Source organism: Anabrus simplex, chromosome 11 (assembly GCF_040414725.1).
Source record: "Anabrus simplex isolate iqAnaSimp1 chromosome 11, ASM4041472v1, whole genome shotgun sequence".
Taxonomy (NCBI): Eukaryota; Metazoa; Arthropoda; class Insecta; order Orthoptera; family Tettigoniidae; genus Anabrus; species Anabrus simplex.
The window spans coordinates 17,902,809-17,918,244 of record NC_090275.1 but is presented as its reverse complement, the minus strand read 5'-3'; the positions used below and the strand labels follow the sequence as shown (position 1 = coordinate 17,918,244).

At 39.6% G+C, this 15,436-nt stretch overlaps 1 protein-coding gene across 1 annotated transcript in view; it reads left to right on the top strand.

Moving 5' to 3' along the window:
• norpA (no receptor potential A) overlaps nucleotides 1-15,436 on the top strand; it is a 159,946-nt gene that overhangs the window by 99,194 nt on the left and 45,316 nt on the right. Inside the window, exons 10-13 of the mRNA XM_067155832.2 lie at nucleotides 3,296-3,460; nucleotides 3,881-4,069; nucleotides 8,136-8,274; nucleotides 8,811-8,968. Of these exons, the coding sequence (XP_067011933.2) occupies nucleotides 3,296-3,460; nucleotides 3,881-4,069; nucleotides 8,136-8,274; nucleotides 8,811-8,968 (651 nt within the window). The remainder of the gene's footprint in view (nucleotides 1-3,295; nucleotides 3,461-3,880; nucleotides 4,070-8,135; nucleotides 8,275-8,810; nucleotides 8,969-15,436) is intronic.

The following is a 15,436-nucleotide window of genomic DNA, read 5'->3' as shown; positions in this document are numbered from 1 at the left end:
GCTCGGGAACGGGTGTTTGTGTTTGTCCCAACACTCTCCTCTTCATATTCAGACAACACACCACACTACCAACCACCACAGAAACACGCAATATTTATTACGTCCCTCCGCATAAGGTTAGTGTCAGGAAGGGCATCCGGCCGTAAAACAGGGCCAGTCGGGCTGAGTGGCTCCGACGGTTGTGGCGCTGGCCTACTGACCCCAACTTGGCAGGTTTGATCCTGGCTCAGTCCGGTGGTATTTGAAGGTGTTCAAATACGTCAACCTCTTGTCGGTAGATTTACTGTCACGTAAAAGAACTCCTGCTGGGTTAAATTCCGGCTCCTCGGCGTCTCCGAAAACCGTAAAAGTAGTTAGTGGGACGTAAAGCCAATAACATTATTATTTATTATAAAACAGAGCCAAATCCACATGTGCGAAACAGTTCGCACCCGCGACCCCACAAGTGTGGGAAAAGCGGTAAAAGAAGAAGAAGTAGTGTAATCGACATGCTAATATATTGAACATATACGTATCCTACGGTGTAATCCTTCTTGAAAAAAATAAAAATAGAAGAGTGTACGCGAGAAAAGGGAAAAAAAATACTGTGCGTACTGTACTAAGAGATGTACATGGTGATATGTACATTTGTGCTGATAGCATTTTCCATTATTTTCGTTAAAGATCACATTTAATCAGTTATGTTTCCTATGCTGCATTATTGAATGAAAGAATCTCCTGATCCAACGCGAGCGAGAAACTTTCAGTAGCTCCAGTCAAAGGAGAATATTCTGATGACATCTGTTGAGTGAAATGTAAACTAGGTGAACAGGAATAGAAACTCGTCTTAATAGACTGCCGGGATCGAACAGAAGTAATGCCAATATCTCGACCATACGTCCCATACGGTACGTTCAATCTTGAAAGACATCAATTTAAGAAGAATGGAACTTAGGCAAAGTAATATTAGATGTCATCCATTAACACTGTATATTTGTGATACATTTTTTTGTTACTGTATATAAAGATTTATCATTGGATTAATTGCTAATGTTGCCAGCAGTGCTTGTATTAATTGTTCATTTGTTTTATTCCAAGAGTAGCGTTCCAAACTGGACATTGTGTTGCCATCTGTTGTGCGAAAGGTGAACTATTTCATTCCTACAAATAAAAACGGAAGTCACGAGTGATCTAGAAAATGTAAAATACACTTAAGAAAATGGAAATTGCAACACCATGAAGGCATTGGTCGTTTGTGTTGATTTTCAAGATATGGTACAATGCCATGTAGGTATGTAAACGATCAAAGTTTCAGACCCATTGGAAATTTTGCTACAGGTCTCCTCATGCGATTGGTCGCGGAGGAATCATCTCCGGTATACGGACTCTGGTGTAGCGTAGTTGACTTGCAGTTTGTGCAGTGAAGTGTTCCCCGTCAAACATGCCTCGACAACAGAGAAGAGCACGCTATCAACAACTGTCGCCGTTTGAGGGGGCTCGGATAATTGGGCTGTGTGAGGCTGGATTATCGCTAAGGACTGTCGCTGCACGTGTTGTCCGACGGGCATGTACGGTACAATGTGTATGGCAGCAGTGGTCAAATGAAGGTACCCACACTCGTAGACCTGGCACAGGCCCAGCGCGACAGACAACTGTGAGAGAGGATCGTCACATTATTCGGATGGCCCGGATGGAACCCCATGCAACAGCAGCGTGAATTCGAGCAGCTGTGGCACCCCACGTTACACAACAAACAGTTGGTAATCGCCTACGTGCAGCTGGCTTATGAGCCCGTGTCCCTGCAGAAGGTGTTCCATTGACCCCACAACAGCGACGTGTAAGGCTGGCCTGGTGTCGAGAAAGATTGATGTGGGTTGACGAATGGCATAGGGTCGTCTTTAGTGATGAATCGCACTTCTGTCTTGCCCGTAGTGATCGCCAGAATCATATGCGCTGACGTACCGGGGGGGGAGGGGCAGCCCAGATCTTATTGTCGAGAGGCACACAGCGCCAACACCAACCATTATGGTCTGGGGAGCTATTGGCTTTAATGTGAAATCACAATTAGTGCTTGTTGAGGGCACTATGACTGCTCGACAGTACACTGATAGGGTACTCAATCCAGTGGTTGTCCCTATGATGGCGAACATTGCTAATGGGACGTTTCAGCAGGACAATGCCCGGGTTCACACTGCACGCATCTCCAGAGAAGCTCTCCACGACATCACAACCTTAGAATGGCCCATCAGATACCCGGACCTCAGTCCTATTGAGCACATGTGGGACATGATGGGTTGACAACTGGCCAACCGTCCTCAGCTACCCACAACTCTGTAACAACTGACCCGTGCAGTGCAGCAAGCATGGGCCACAATTCCTCAGGAAGCAATCCAGGGCCTTATTGACTCCATGCCTCGACGAATTCATCAATGTATTGCAGCTCGTGGTGAGCACATCCTGTTTTGACTGTTGTCCAAACTAGCGGTCAGAGGGACTTGAAAGTAATCACCGAATCACAACCGAACACTCGTCCTGCATGTTAAATTGCAGCAATGTAGCACCACTCCTGGGTGTTGCAATTTCCATTTTCTTCAGTGTAACACTATTTTGGGCTTTCATGAATAAATAACTCATGCCTTAGTATATACTATAGCAACTTACATCACATTACATTTTTAAACAATTATTTATTAACGTGTAAGTAGTGGCAACATCTCGAAAATACGTCTCATTACAGTGCATTCAGTCTTAAAAGACATAATTTTAAGAAGAATGGAATTTAGGCAAAGTAATATTAGATGTCATCCATTAACACTGTATATTTGTGATACATTTTTTCGTTACTGTATATAAAGCTTTATCGTTACATTAATTGCCAATGTTGCCAGGAGTGCATATATTAGTTGTCATTTGTTTTATTTCAAGAGTAGCGTTGGACATTGTATTACCATCTGTTGTGAGAAATGTAAACTATTTGCTCTATCTTCCTTCGTTCCCGGAAGTCATAAAGAGCGACCGGAAGTCTTGAAGAGCTGTCTGCCCTAAACCGGATGAACGAATGAACGAACGAACGAACGAACGAACGAACCTGGAGGCGGAGAGCGGCCTCTGACTGCCTCGGCTCGCTCCAACCTTCCCGCTCTCAAGAGTCGACTCTTTTGAACGACTCTCAGTTAGGAGCGGGAGCGAATGAGCTAGCTCCCTCAAAAGAGCTAGTTCGACCCATCACTAACGTAAAGCCATTAACATTATTTGTATGTAATGTATTCATGTATGTATGTATACATGCAGTATTAATGCTGACTGTTCTTTCCAGGATGTAATCGTTGCCCTCAGGGACACTGCCTTTGTTACTTCTGATTACCCTGTGATATTGTCCTTTGAGAACCACTGCTGTAAGGCCCAGCAGTACAAACTAGCCAAATACTGTGACGAGATCCTAGGAGATCTGCTGCTGAAGGAAAGTCTACCAGAAAGCCCTGTAAGTTGGTCGGAATCTTAGTGTAGTCTGTCCTTAGCAGTCTGTCCTTTTTTAGTGTTTTATTGACTTTATATTCTAAGGTTGAAGAAGACCCAATGGCGCCAAAATTCGTACCAGTTGTGTGAATTTTCTTCAATTTTTCTTTTAAGACACACTGTATTTTCTAAGATTGGCCCAATATATATATGAGAAATATATCAAAATCAAAAGTATCCCTTGTGTGACTTGGGATTTCAAGAAGACTACCATTCTTACCAAATTTCAGCTTAATCAGTCCAGTAGTTTTCAAGCCTAACCAGAATGAACAAACGAATGAATGAACAAACAAAAATTCAATATTTAAATCAATTCTTGCTCTACCTAAAATATATGAAAGATAGAATGTTTCATGTACAGTGATCAATTTTATTACTATTGTAGCTGGAACCTGGTGTTTGCCTGCCTTCTCCTAATCAACTAAAGCGCAAGATTCTCATCAAGAATAAGCGTCTGAAGCCGGAAGTAGAGAAGCAGGAATTGGAGCTCTTCCGTCAGGGTCAGTTTGTCATTGAAGAGGAAGAGAAGGAGGATGCATCTGCTCCTGCTGTTGTCCCTCCTGAGAAGAAGGAGGTAAGTGTGAAGTTGTCAATATTAGTTTGAATATTGGAAAGGAACAAACAAGTGTCAAACCAAGTTGTATAGAAATAAGAACATGAAAAGGAACATATAATAAGTTGAACAAAATGCCAGGTCAGTGTGGAAAGAGAGAGCAACAGGAAGTGGAGAAGAGGAGAAAGATGAGAATACAAAAGGGCAAGTTCAATCTCCACAACTCCTTACAGTGCAGGCAGGTTCTTTTCTCATCAGTCTCTGTTTTTCTCTTCTTGGCCCCCCAGCTTCAACATTCATTCCATCTCGACAGATATTCAGTCTTGATGTAGGATCCCCCTGTTAGTGAAGGGAAGGATAGAATATATCCGCTGTTTCCCCTGCCTGTTGTAAGAGCCAGTGCTTGCTATGCCATGAAGTACGTAGCTTCAGCAACAGTATCAGCAAAAATGGCTCGGTTCTTCAGCAAACATGAGGTTGGTCAGAAAGATATGCTCATCATACTGAACTGCTTGTCTACCCCTCAAAAACTTTCCTCATAATGAAATCAATTACCTTATTGAAAATTCTTCATCGTCGGCTGCAACTCTTAATCAGAGTAAACGTATTTTTCACCAGTTTAGATTTTCACACTCGCACTGCTTTGTGAATATATTTTGTATGACTTAGTAGCCCAATCACATGGAATGGTTGGGAGATGGCGGGGCTGAGTCTGACGGAGCTTCCATGCTTGCCGTTTATCCTCTTCACGTCATCGTCGTTCCTTTTCAAACACTGTAACTCATGTAGAAACAGTGTGGTGCCAAAGTGTACAATTCTCAGCAAGTGTATCCCAGGATTGAGTGTTAATTCTTTTCATAGTATGCTTTAGCTGATCCTTGAAACGCCTCAGAGGTGCTCCATGAAGTCTTAGGAAGTCTTGTCTGGAAAAGTGATGGAGAGACATCACCAACTTGATGAATACCTGCTTGAATTAAGAACTCTTCTGAGAAATAGTTTATTATTCTGACGCTTCTGGATGACTTACTGTACGATATCTGAAGGATGAAAATAACCTTCTGTATCACATGCTCAACTTCCAGAGCTCTTCTCACTGCTGGCCAATATATGCTGTTGAATGCCAATTTAAAATCGAGGAAGAAGACTACCATTCTCTTTCCACATTTCATTTGTTAAGAGAAATGAATTTACACTTAAAGATAATACAAAAAATTATTTCCACCTTGTCAATACATATCAATCCTGCAATGTTTACAATAACATTACAATATTAGAACCATCATCGGCCAAGCCAAGACAATAAGAAGATGTACAGTATTATAGGGAAGGATCCAAGGCGCCAATTAGCGCTGATGATGACACTTGAAATGTGTTGAAACCGGTCCCAATAAACAGGTTGTAACTACTTTTTACTACGGAGTATTGAAAGGTGGATCCTTCCCTATAATATTGTACATCTTCTTATTTCTCTATTCAATACGGAACAATCATGAAGTTTTTAACTTTAAATCAAGCCAAGACAAGTGTAAATTATATTGCTAAAACAGATTAATGCAGTGAAATGAAATATGAAGTGATGGCCTAAAAATGGGGTGAAAATGATCTACATATAAATGAGAACAGTAGTATGCAACAAAATTATTTAAAAAGTGACAGTAAAATCTTTAAAAAACAGTAGTATCAACTATTATCTCAAATAGAATAAACCGCTCTAGTTGACGGAGTTGCACATTTAAATTGGTTGAATCAGTCCGGAGTTTCCATTAGGTTCTAGAAGATGTAGATCAAATTTGCGCAGAGGGAATTTTTGTTCAAAAGTCCAGAGTGGAGGTTAAAAGATGTCAGAGCTGTAGAATGTATCTTGAGGTAAATTGAATCTTCTTGTGGTGCAAAGGAGTAATCCCAATTCAAAAGGGAACCAAAATGATCCTGAAGAAAAGAGAGTTTGAATTAACGCCAGAAAAAGTAAAGTGAAGGAACGATGCTAGCGAAAAAAGGAACAAACATTGAGAACTCACCTTGCGCAATGTAAAGCGAGCTTACTGGTTGAGTGCAACTACCAGAGTGAGGACGGCATGAAGCAGAAGGGAAGTAACAGAGGCGGAGGGGAGGAGATGGATAAGGGGAGGTGCGTTGAGAGACTTGAGTGGGGAAAGGCGGGGGGAGATGGGAGGTGACTAAGGTGAGGTGGTCGGGAAGGAAAATGGCGGTGTTTGTGTCGGTGGGGACCCTTAATTGACTTGAAGAAGGAATTTTGGTCTACTGACTTGTTTTTTCTGAAATAAGTGATGAAAAGGAAAAAAGAAATGAATTTCATTTTGAATGGTCCGTATTGAACTCCAATTACAATTAAATTAAAAATTAAGAGTAAAATATTTCCACCTTTTCAATACAAAATCAAGTAATGTAGTTTACATTATGGAAGAAACATTTATTAACTGGTTTTGACCTATTATTTAAGGTCATCATCAGCCAAATTGCGAGTTGCACAATGTGTCTGATAGTTCATAGAAATTGTAAAAGAAGTCGTGAAAACACAGTGGTTTGACACTATAAATGTAAAAAAGTCAGAATTGTTGTAAAAGTTTTAGATAATGCGTAAAATGCATAAATTGATGCATTTAGCTGTTGAAGGAAGAATTCAAGAAGAAGGATTTGGGCATTGAATTTTTTTGAGGTTTGTATATATCACTCCTTATGAAGTTCTTATAGTTGCGCTGCGATGTGTTGGACGTATTGCAGGTAAGGTCTCATAGGTGATCGAAGTTTCAGATTATGTTTAAAAATGCATACATCAATGCATATAGTTTTTGTTGAAGGATAACGAAGATTCTTGAGAATTACGTATCGCACGATGCGGAGTTTTAAAAGCTGCAAACCATCAATGGTGGTAGTAGTAGTGCTGAGAAAACAATCCATGCACACGCAGTGAACAATGTAAAAGGATGGTAAATAAAAGTAATTCAAAGAGATGAAAGTCCTTAAAAAACTGAAAGTAGCGCTGATGATGACCTTAAAAAATAGGTCGAAACAAGTTAATAAATGTTTCTTCCATAATGTAACCCACATTACTTGATTTTTTATTGAAAAGGTGGAAATATTTTACTCTTAATTTTTAATTTAATTGACAGTAGATTTGTTCTTCCATCAGTTTATGGATGGAGAATGTTAGGTCGCAACATATTTGACTTGGCCGGAAACCTGCCTGTTCTGCACCTATTCATTTATTCTTGATGTTCCTCGAGCGTTGTTTGTAGAATCTTAATGAAAAATTTCTGAGAGTGATTCCACGGTAGTTTTTATGTTTCTGGTTATCACCTTTCTTCATTATTGCTTTCTTCCAAGCAGATGGTATGCTTTCTGAGTACCAGCCTGACATCATGAGCCTGTGTAATTGCCTTGATCGCTTGAGAAGTGGTTTGATCAACTCCTGCTGCTTTTCCATTTTTCAACATCTTTATATGAGACCCGACTTCAGCAGTTGATTTGTTGTAGATGAATGGTATCTGTGGAAGGTCAATATTTTGTGGTCTTCTAATGTAAATGTTAGAGCTCTTGAAAGTACTCTAGTCATCGTTTCAGGCATTCATTACTTGCCTGCAAAAACGACTCACTTTTTCCTGGTGTTATCGTTGATTGACTTTGTTTTCCAACGCAGCCTTCGCATCTCAGGTAAAGTGTTTATTGCTCATATCTGGAAGCTGCTTCCTCAAGATTCAATGCCATGTTTCACTATCCCTCCTTCTCTACTGTCAGCTTCTATCTGACCTGTATCTTAGGTTTTTGATACTGTTTCAAGTTGGTAATATTCTTCTGCTTCCGTTTTTCAACAAGCTTGGGATATTCATCTGATATCCATGGTTGTATTCAACAGGAAGATGAGCATAAAGGAATAGTACATTCTAGAATGGATTCTCTTATGAACCTTCTTTCTACCTCTGCATTATCTAATCGATCTAGTGCAGTAAATTTGTTGGACAGTCCAACCTGCCACTCCTGCTCAACTTCAGGGTCCTTTATTTGTGTCCAGTCCCACTTCGCTGACAGTGAAATAGATCATTTTAAAACGTCCTGTGTGGTCTTGCAGGAGGGAGAAGCTATCCCAGAAGGAGATGCACCTGTACCAATTCAGTACACCGGGTCAACCACTAACGTGCACCCATGGCTCTCGTCAATGGTGAACTATGCTCAGCCAATCAAGTTCCAGGGATTCGATGTTGCTGAACGTGAGTTACATTTTGTATGACTACTGTATTTTTAAAAATGTTTGATCTCTTAAGTAGCAAATGATATTTTAAAGATCATTGGTCACTGTAAAAAGCCACTAATTAGTAAACTCTGTGCATGCGTGCTGATTGGGTCATTAAATTAGATCAACAACAGGTGTGTTTTATTTGTAACAATAATAACCTCTTTTGATATGAACTCACGATTTTCTGGCCCCTTCAAGTTCATGTTATTGATTTTTTACTGTACAAATTTGTATTTCTACATCAAGAGAGATAGAGCAATATAAAGTATAATGTTTAAAGACATGGATGTTCAGCCTTTTTTTTTTTCAGAGGAGAGATGTTACTCCCAGATCTATTTATTTATAAGGAAGTACAATATATAATGACCTGAATTCCCTTTAGTCCGTGTTCACTTTTTTCTTCTTTTTAGAGGAGATATATCATTTCTAGATCTACATTCATTTATAAGAGATTTTTAATTAATTAATTAATTAATTAATTAATTAATTAATGAGTTTTTATATTTTCAGAAAAGAACATACATCACAACATGTCTTCGTTTGCTGAAACCACTGGACTGGGCTACCTGAAGTCGCAAGCCATAGAGTTTGTCAATTACAACAAACGTCAGATGAGTCGTATCTACCCCAAGGGTACCCGGGCAGATTCATCCAACTACATGCCTCAGGCAGGTATCAGCTAGAACTACATTGAATTCATAAAACAGTAATTAACATGAGGCTACTTTTCATATTAAAAGTTTTGCTTAAGGAGAGAAGAAATAATGCATTCAAAGTTGTGGATTTTAAGTTCTATGATTGTTATACAGTGGGCCAGAGAAGTTTTCCCACAGTGATTCCATACTAGAAAGAGCGCTAGTGATAACAGTTACGTTGGTAGCATGAACTTGTGCTAGTAACGAAACAAAATACAATTTGTGTACTCGCTAATTTGTGTACTCACCATAATCATAACACATCCTGGAAGTGTTACCCTAATTGTTGAAGGCATAATTCAATCCATTTACACACATTGTTGAAGGCTTTTCTTCTTCTTCCTCTTCTTCTTTTATGACCAGATAGGATCAGTCCGTCGTTCACGTCTCTTTGAAGGGATTGTTCGGGCTTTGCAGTCTTCCCAGTACTTCTTCAGACGCTCCAATCTTTGTGCCCTTTCCTCAGTTGAAAATATGCGTGTTGTTGGTTTGTTTTGTGTAAGGGTAAAGCAGAGGTTTGTATTCTTGAGTTTTGTATTCAGTTTTATCTTATTTGTGGTGTCTTCTGTTGTAAGGCCTATTTCCTTCAGATCCTCTCTTACTTCTCTGATCCATTTACATCCTGTTGTGGTATTTTATAAGGAAGTACAATATGTAATGACATGAATACCCTTTAGTCCATGTTCACTTTTTTTCTTCTTTTTAGAGGTGAGTTATCATTTCTAGATATTTGTTTATAAGAGAAGGCTTTTACTGATGTTTTCTGTGTTTTTGAATTCCTGGAACCATTCACAATACAGTAGTCCCTCTGCGTGATCACTTTGTTCATTCTTGAACCACAATCATTTTGAAAATAGTTGCCCAGTTGCACTTCCTCTTTAAACATTAACTACCACCACCTCCACCATAATAATTTTATAGAGGTGCAGTTGAGGTTTTCTACTTATATTTATTTGCTGCCCATTGTGTGATTATGACCTCTTGTGTGACTAATGGGTTGAATTTCGTATGACTCCACATATTATATCATAGATTTGATCAGGCTTTTCATCCATTAAAATAATATTCTTGCCACTTCTGGGTACACTGTGAACAGAACAGTACTATGTACAAAATTTATATATCAAATCACACACTCGCGATTTGGAACCTGAAAAGGGGAAGACACGTATGGAATAAAGTTTCCATAAACTGATCACTTCAGCGTGAAACATGGTCCATCAGAGATGTTTTGTAAAGTAGTGAACATTATCATCAGCATTCGGTTGCACTGTCGTAAGTACTTTGTCTAAACACTTGCGTACTGCACTGTTCCCTAACATGTTGAGTGTCGATTTGATTATAGCACGTTATGCCACTGGTGCCAAGCATGAATTTTAGTTATATTCTCCTAGTGCCAAAGCAGTACTGTATCACACAATGTAGGCTGTTTATGCAACCTTGAATTATATTTATATGATGTACTAAGTAAATGGTATCGCATCATACCAAGGTCATATGTAATGCCTTTTGATGTCGCACAACCGTTTTGTGAGTCATAAAATATAGTGTGACTCTATGCAGTGTTGCAGAAATGTTTGTTCCATTGGTAAAGGGATGGAAGATCCTACTGAAATTCTGAATTTTTTCTTCTTCAGTCAGTCACCACTAATCTGCAACATTTTCGTAATACTACTCTTTTGTCGGAAATCCCTAGGGCTCGGATTTTTAGGCAGTAATATGTTAGAATGCTTGGGTAGTGGGAAGGATCAGCTAGCCGAAATGTACCTAGAGTAACAAAAATTCTAGGGATTGTAATAAGCCGTACCCCTTGTGTTCTTGCAAATCTATGCGTAAGTACAGTAGGCCTAATTTATGAACGTTGTTACACAATGCACTTACAAACGTAAAATTAAACACAAACACGTCACACGAGGTACTGTTGCGCGATCCAAACAAACACTCGCCCACATCAAAGACTGGCTTAACTCTGATGCTCCCTGCAGCTGTAGGCCGACACGCTGGGGCCGTGATATTAAGTTCTCTACCAAATCCTCACCCAGACCAGTGGTTGCTGGAGCATCGTGCACGCAACGTGGCCAGGAACACTAATTTAAATTTCTTTTGTTGGGAATTATGAATGTACTAAAGTGTGACGTAAATGTGCTGTCCATGTTTCTTTAATATGTATTTAATAGGACATGGACTGGTACTTTGGAATAATGACTTAATAACCAGGGGAACTTGCTAGAGGGGGGTGTCTTAACCAGTTTTGATTCTATTCAATGGATCCAGCTTCTGTATCGAAATGCCACCATTTCGAATTCAAGTTGGCGTTCGTCAGGGATCAGCTATATCTCCGCTTATTTTTATCCTATATCTCAACAACATCAACACATGGGTGTTAACACCACACCCTTGAACTCTACTCTATGCTGATGATGTGGTTACCTGCGAGTCCTGTCGAGATTTCCAACAACTAATCCAATGTTGGAAGAACTCATTGGACAGATATGGCCTGCGACTTTACGTCTGAAAGACTGAGGACCTAGAGTGTGGGGTACAAAGTGATGGGTTAATTAACATTGACGGCATTGAGATTCTCAAAACATCTCAATTTCAGTATCTGGGATCACTTATCCAATTGGATGGAGACACGTTCCCAGATGTTCGAAGTACAATCGACGTTGCCTGGATGATGTGGCGCCAAGTCACAGGAATCCTTTTTTGATTGTAGGGTGCTAATGTATCTGAAATCCAAAAACTATAGAACCATAATTAGACCAGTGGCGATGTATGGAACAGAGTGTTGGCCAGTCACAAGGAGACACGAACAACAGGTACATATCATGGAAATGAGGATGCTTCGCTGGCCAATGGGACTTACTAGACTGGACCACATCAGAAATGAGGATGTTCGGATGGCATTTGTTGTGGCCCCAATCCCTGAGAAAATGTGAGAGAATTTTTTGTGATGGTACGTCCACGTGCTGCGCAGAAACGGTTTTCAGTTGCGAGAAGGGCATGAAACATATCAAGTGGAAAAATTAGTGCAGAACAGCAGACCCTGCAATTAAGCAGGATAAACGGTAAGAAGATGTTCGATAGGATGACCAAAATGCCAACTCTCTACCTTGTAGGAGGAGAGTTTATGGGCTCGAAGATGAATCAGACAAAGACCCAGTCCACATAAACTATAGATCAAAGATGGACGGACGGATGGATGTTGAAGAACTGGAAAACCATGCAAATAGCACCTTAGTGCTAAGTGAAGAGAAGAGATTCTGTTATCCTTACAAAGGTCGCATAACAACAGCAACTCCCCTATTGTTGAAGAATAAAAATCAAGAACCAGTGGGAAGTATATACTGTATTACGACTCAGCACAAAGAAGAGTTAATTTTCTCACTCTGTTCATCCTAATGTTAACAAAGAGGACGGGCCCTTAGCTGAGTTCTAGCATTGCTTCCACTTACTTGTGCCAGGCTCATCACTTTCATCTATCCAATCCAACCTCCTTTGGTTAACTCTTGTTCCTTTCTGACCCTGACGGTATTAGAGCACTCGAGGCCCAGGGAGTCTTTCCTTTTCACGCCCTTCGTGGCCCTCGTCTTCCTTTGGCCAATACCTTCATTTTTTGAAGTGTCGGATTCCTTCCATTTTTTCTCTCTGATTAGTGTTGATAGAGGATGGTTGCCTAGTTGTACTTCCTCTTAAAACAATAATCACCACCACCACCATTCTTCCAATATCCAAAGATAAATTCAGTCAAGCAATACGATCTCCCAGTGAAAATGCACATAGTCTATACAGTCACCAATTTTATGATGTTTGACCAGAGAATTCCATTCACCAGCAATGTTTCCCTTTCAAAAAAAAAAAAACAACCTTGTTACAAAATGTGAAATGCATAGAACACTCAGTCTATACCCTATCTCAAATAACCTGGGAAATAAAGTAAACACCAATAACACGTGGTAAATGCGGCGGTACTGTCTATCTTCTGGTAAGGTGTTAAAAATACTTCACATTTGTTGAGTAATGTTATTTCACGTAAAAGTTACGTACGTCATCGAAATCCATTTGTCTTCACTTTTCACTTTTAGAAAGCTGTTCAGTTTCAATTTATAATTGATACTCGTGCATTAAAGTGCCTTTTGAGAGGGGCGATGTGTCAACAGCGGAACAGCCATTGCAGTATTTAGTAGCGGTTCATTTATCTAACATACAATCCATGTGCTTTCTGTTTACTGCTGTGTTCTGGGTGTTATTGGCGTGCTAGTGACTTTGCATATTATTAAGAGTTTGTTTCTTGCTAATATTTAGTAATATGTCATTATTAATTAAGTTGGTAGTCGGTCTTTGTCTTGGTGTTGAGTATTTAGTTAACTGTTTTAATTTATGTTTACATAACCTTTGTTAATGTTCCGTGTGGATTGAAGATGGGTGAGCCCGGCCTGCCCTTCTCACGTAAAGCATAAGAAGGGAAAAGCATTAAGAAGAGGAGAAAAACAGTGTGTTCTCAATGTTTTAAAGAAGTTTAGTGACACAAATCCTGGTAGTACTGTACTTTCGAAAATATGACGAGTAGCCGCTACTTCTTAATGTCATCTCACAACATATTAAGGGCTCGTGTGGCGCGTATCGAGTAGATGATCTAAGATAAAATTCTAAAAGAATGAAGTTCATTACTTGTAATCGAGTAGATAATACCACATTGCAATCGGGAAGGCAAGTTTTAAGGTTATATTCGTACCATTGTTCTTTAAATCCAATTGAAAGTGTGTGGAGCCACATTAAGGGCCATGTGGCTAGGAACAGCAAAACTTTCACCTTTGCGGAAGTAAGAAAACTGTTGCTGGAAGGGATTGAACTAGTGACCCCTCAATGTTGGGAAATGTGTGTAAAAGACTTCATTGAGATGGAAGAAAAACGAATGTAGGATATAGACCAGTTAGTAGACAATGCCATTGAACACATACTGATAAATGTGAACAACTCCGACAGTAATGATGACGACGGTATAAAGGGAATTGAGTAACCTATCTTTCTTCTGCAGGCGACATTGGTGAGTACATTAACCTTCAGAATTGTATTGAATATCATCTTGATTCATTCTGGTGATTGTATAAATGTTGTATTCTTCTTACAACATGTTAGTTACAGATTAACTGAACTAGTTATCGATCTCTTGGTTTCTTGACTGATGTTTTTATGCAACTAGTACTGCAATGCGCACGAGGCCAGACTTATTATTCTTATCTCCCAGGTAATTTGAGATACGGTATAATTCTACATGCATCTAAATTTCTGCTACATGTACTAAAGAAGAAACTTTAAGATAAAATTAATATTTCCGTCTCAGACACACAGTTTGGCTTCTGACTGTGTAGGCACAAGATATGCTATTGGCTGTATAAGAATCCTCAGACAGAATGACAGAGAGGAAAAGGAGTTTGTTTATCTGTTTTGTAGACTACGAAAAGGATTGGCATCGGGTGTCTTGGCATCAATTTTCCCATTATTATGAAAAAGATTGGAATTGAAGAAAAACTGGTCTCTCTCATTTGGGACCTTTGCAAAGGTTAGAAGAAAATCTTATCTCTAAAGGTTTGGACTCTCAGACCCAGTACACGTAAAGAAGGAAGTAAGGCAGTGATGTCCTTTTTTTCCAGTTCTTTTTAATGCCTTCTCTGAAATGAAGAAGCACTAGCAGATACTGATGTTGGGGTAACAGTCAATGAAATATGGGTGAGGATGATTAAATTTGCTGATGATCAAGCAAATTTGGCAGGGAGTTAATCATCCTTACAGTGTATTATGTTTAGACTAGCAACAACAGCAAGATGGTACGGCATGAAAATCAACTCCTCAAAAACTAAATGTGTAGTTGTAGCACAATCGCCCAGTAATCTTCACACTAAAGTCAATGGAACAGGTACACTAGAGTTCCGTTAATCCGAACCCTGTTAATCCAAAAGTCCGCTTAATCCGAACTGAAATATTCAATTTTTAAAAAAATTCTCCTTATTGAAATGAAAGAACATATTATAGAATGAAGATTTACTTGCATTTTATTAGTCATATTTTACAAGAATAACTTAATGTAAACATTTTTTTTTTTTTTTTTTTTTTAATTTCGTGTGGCTGTTTCTAGCAGAGTGCAGCCCTTGTAAGGCAGACCCTCCGATGAGGGTGGGCGTCATCTGCCATGTGTACAGAACTGCGTGTTATTGTGGTGGAGGATAGTGTTGTGTGGTGTGAGAGTTGCAGGGATGTTGGGGGACAGCACAAACACCCAGCCCCAGGCCCATTGGAATTAACCAATGAAGGTTAAAATCCCCGACCCGGCCGGGAATCGAACCCGGGACCCTCTGAACCGAAGGCCATTACGCTGACCATTCAGCCAACGAGTCGGACTATGTAAACATAATTACACATCATAAACCATCAATCGCTGGT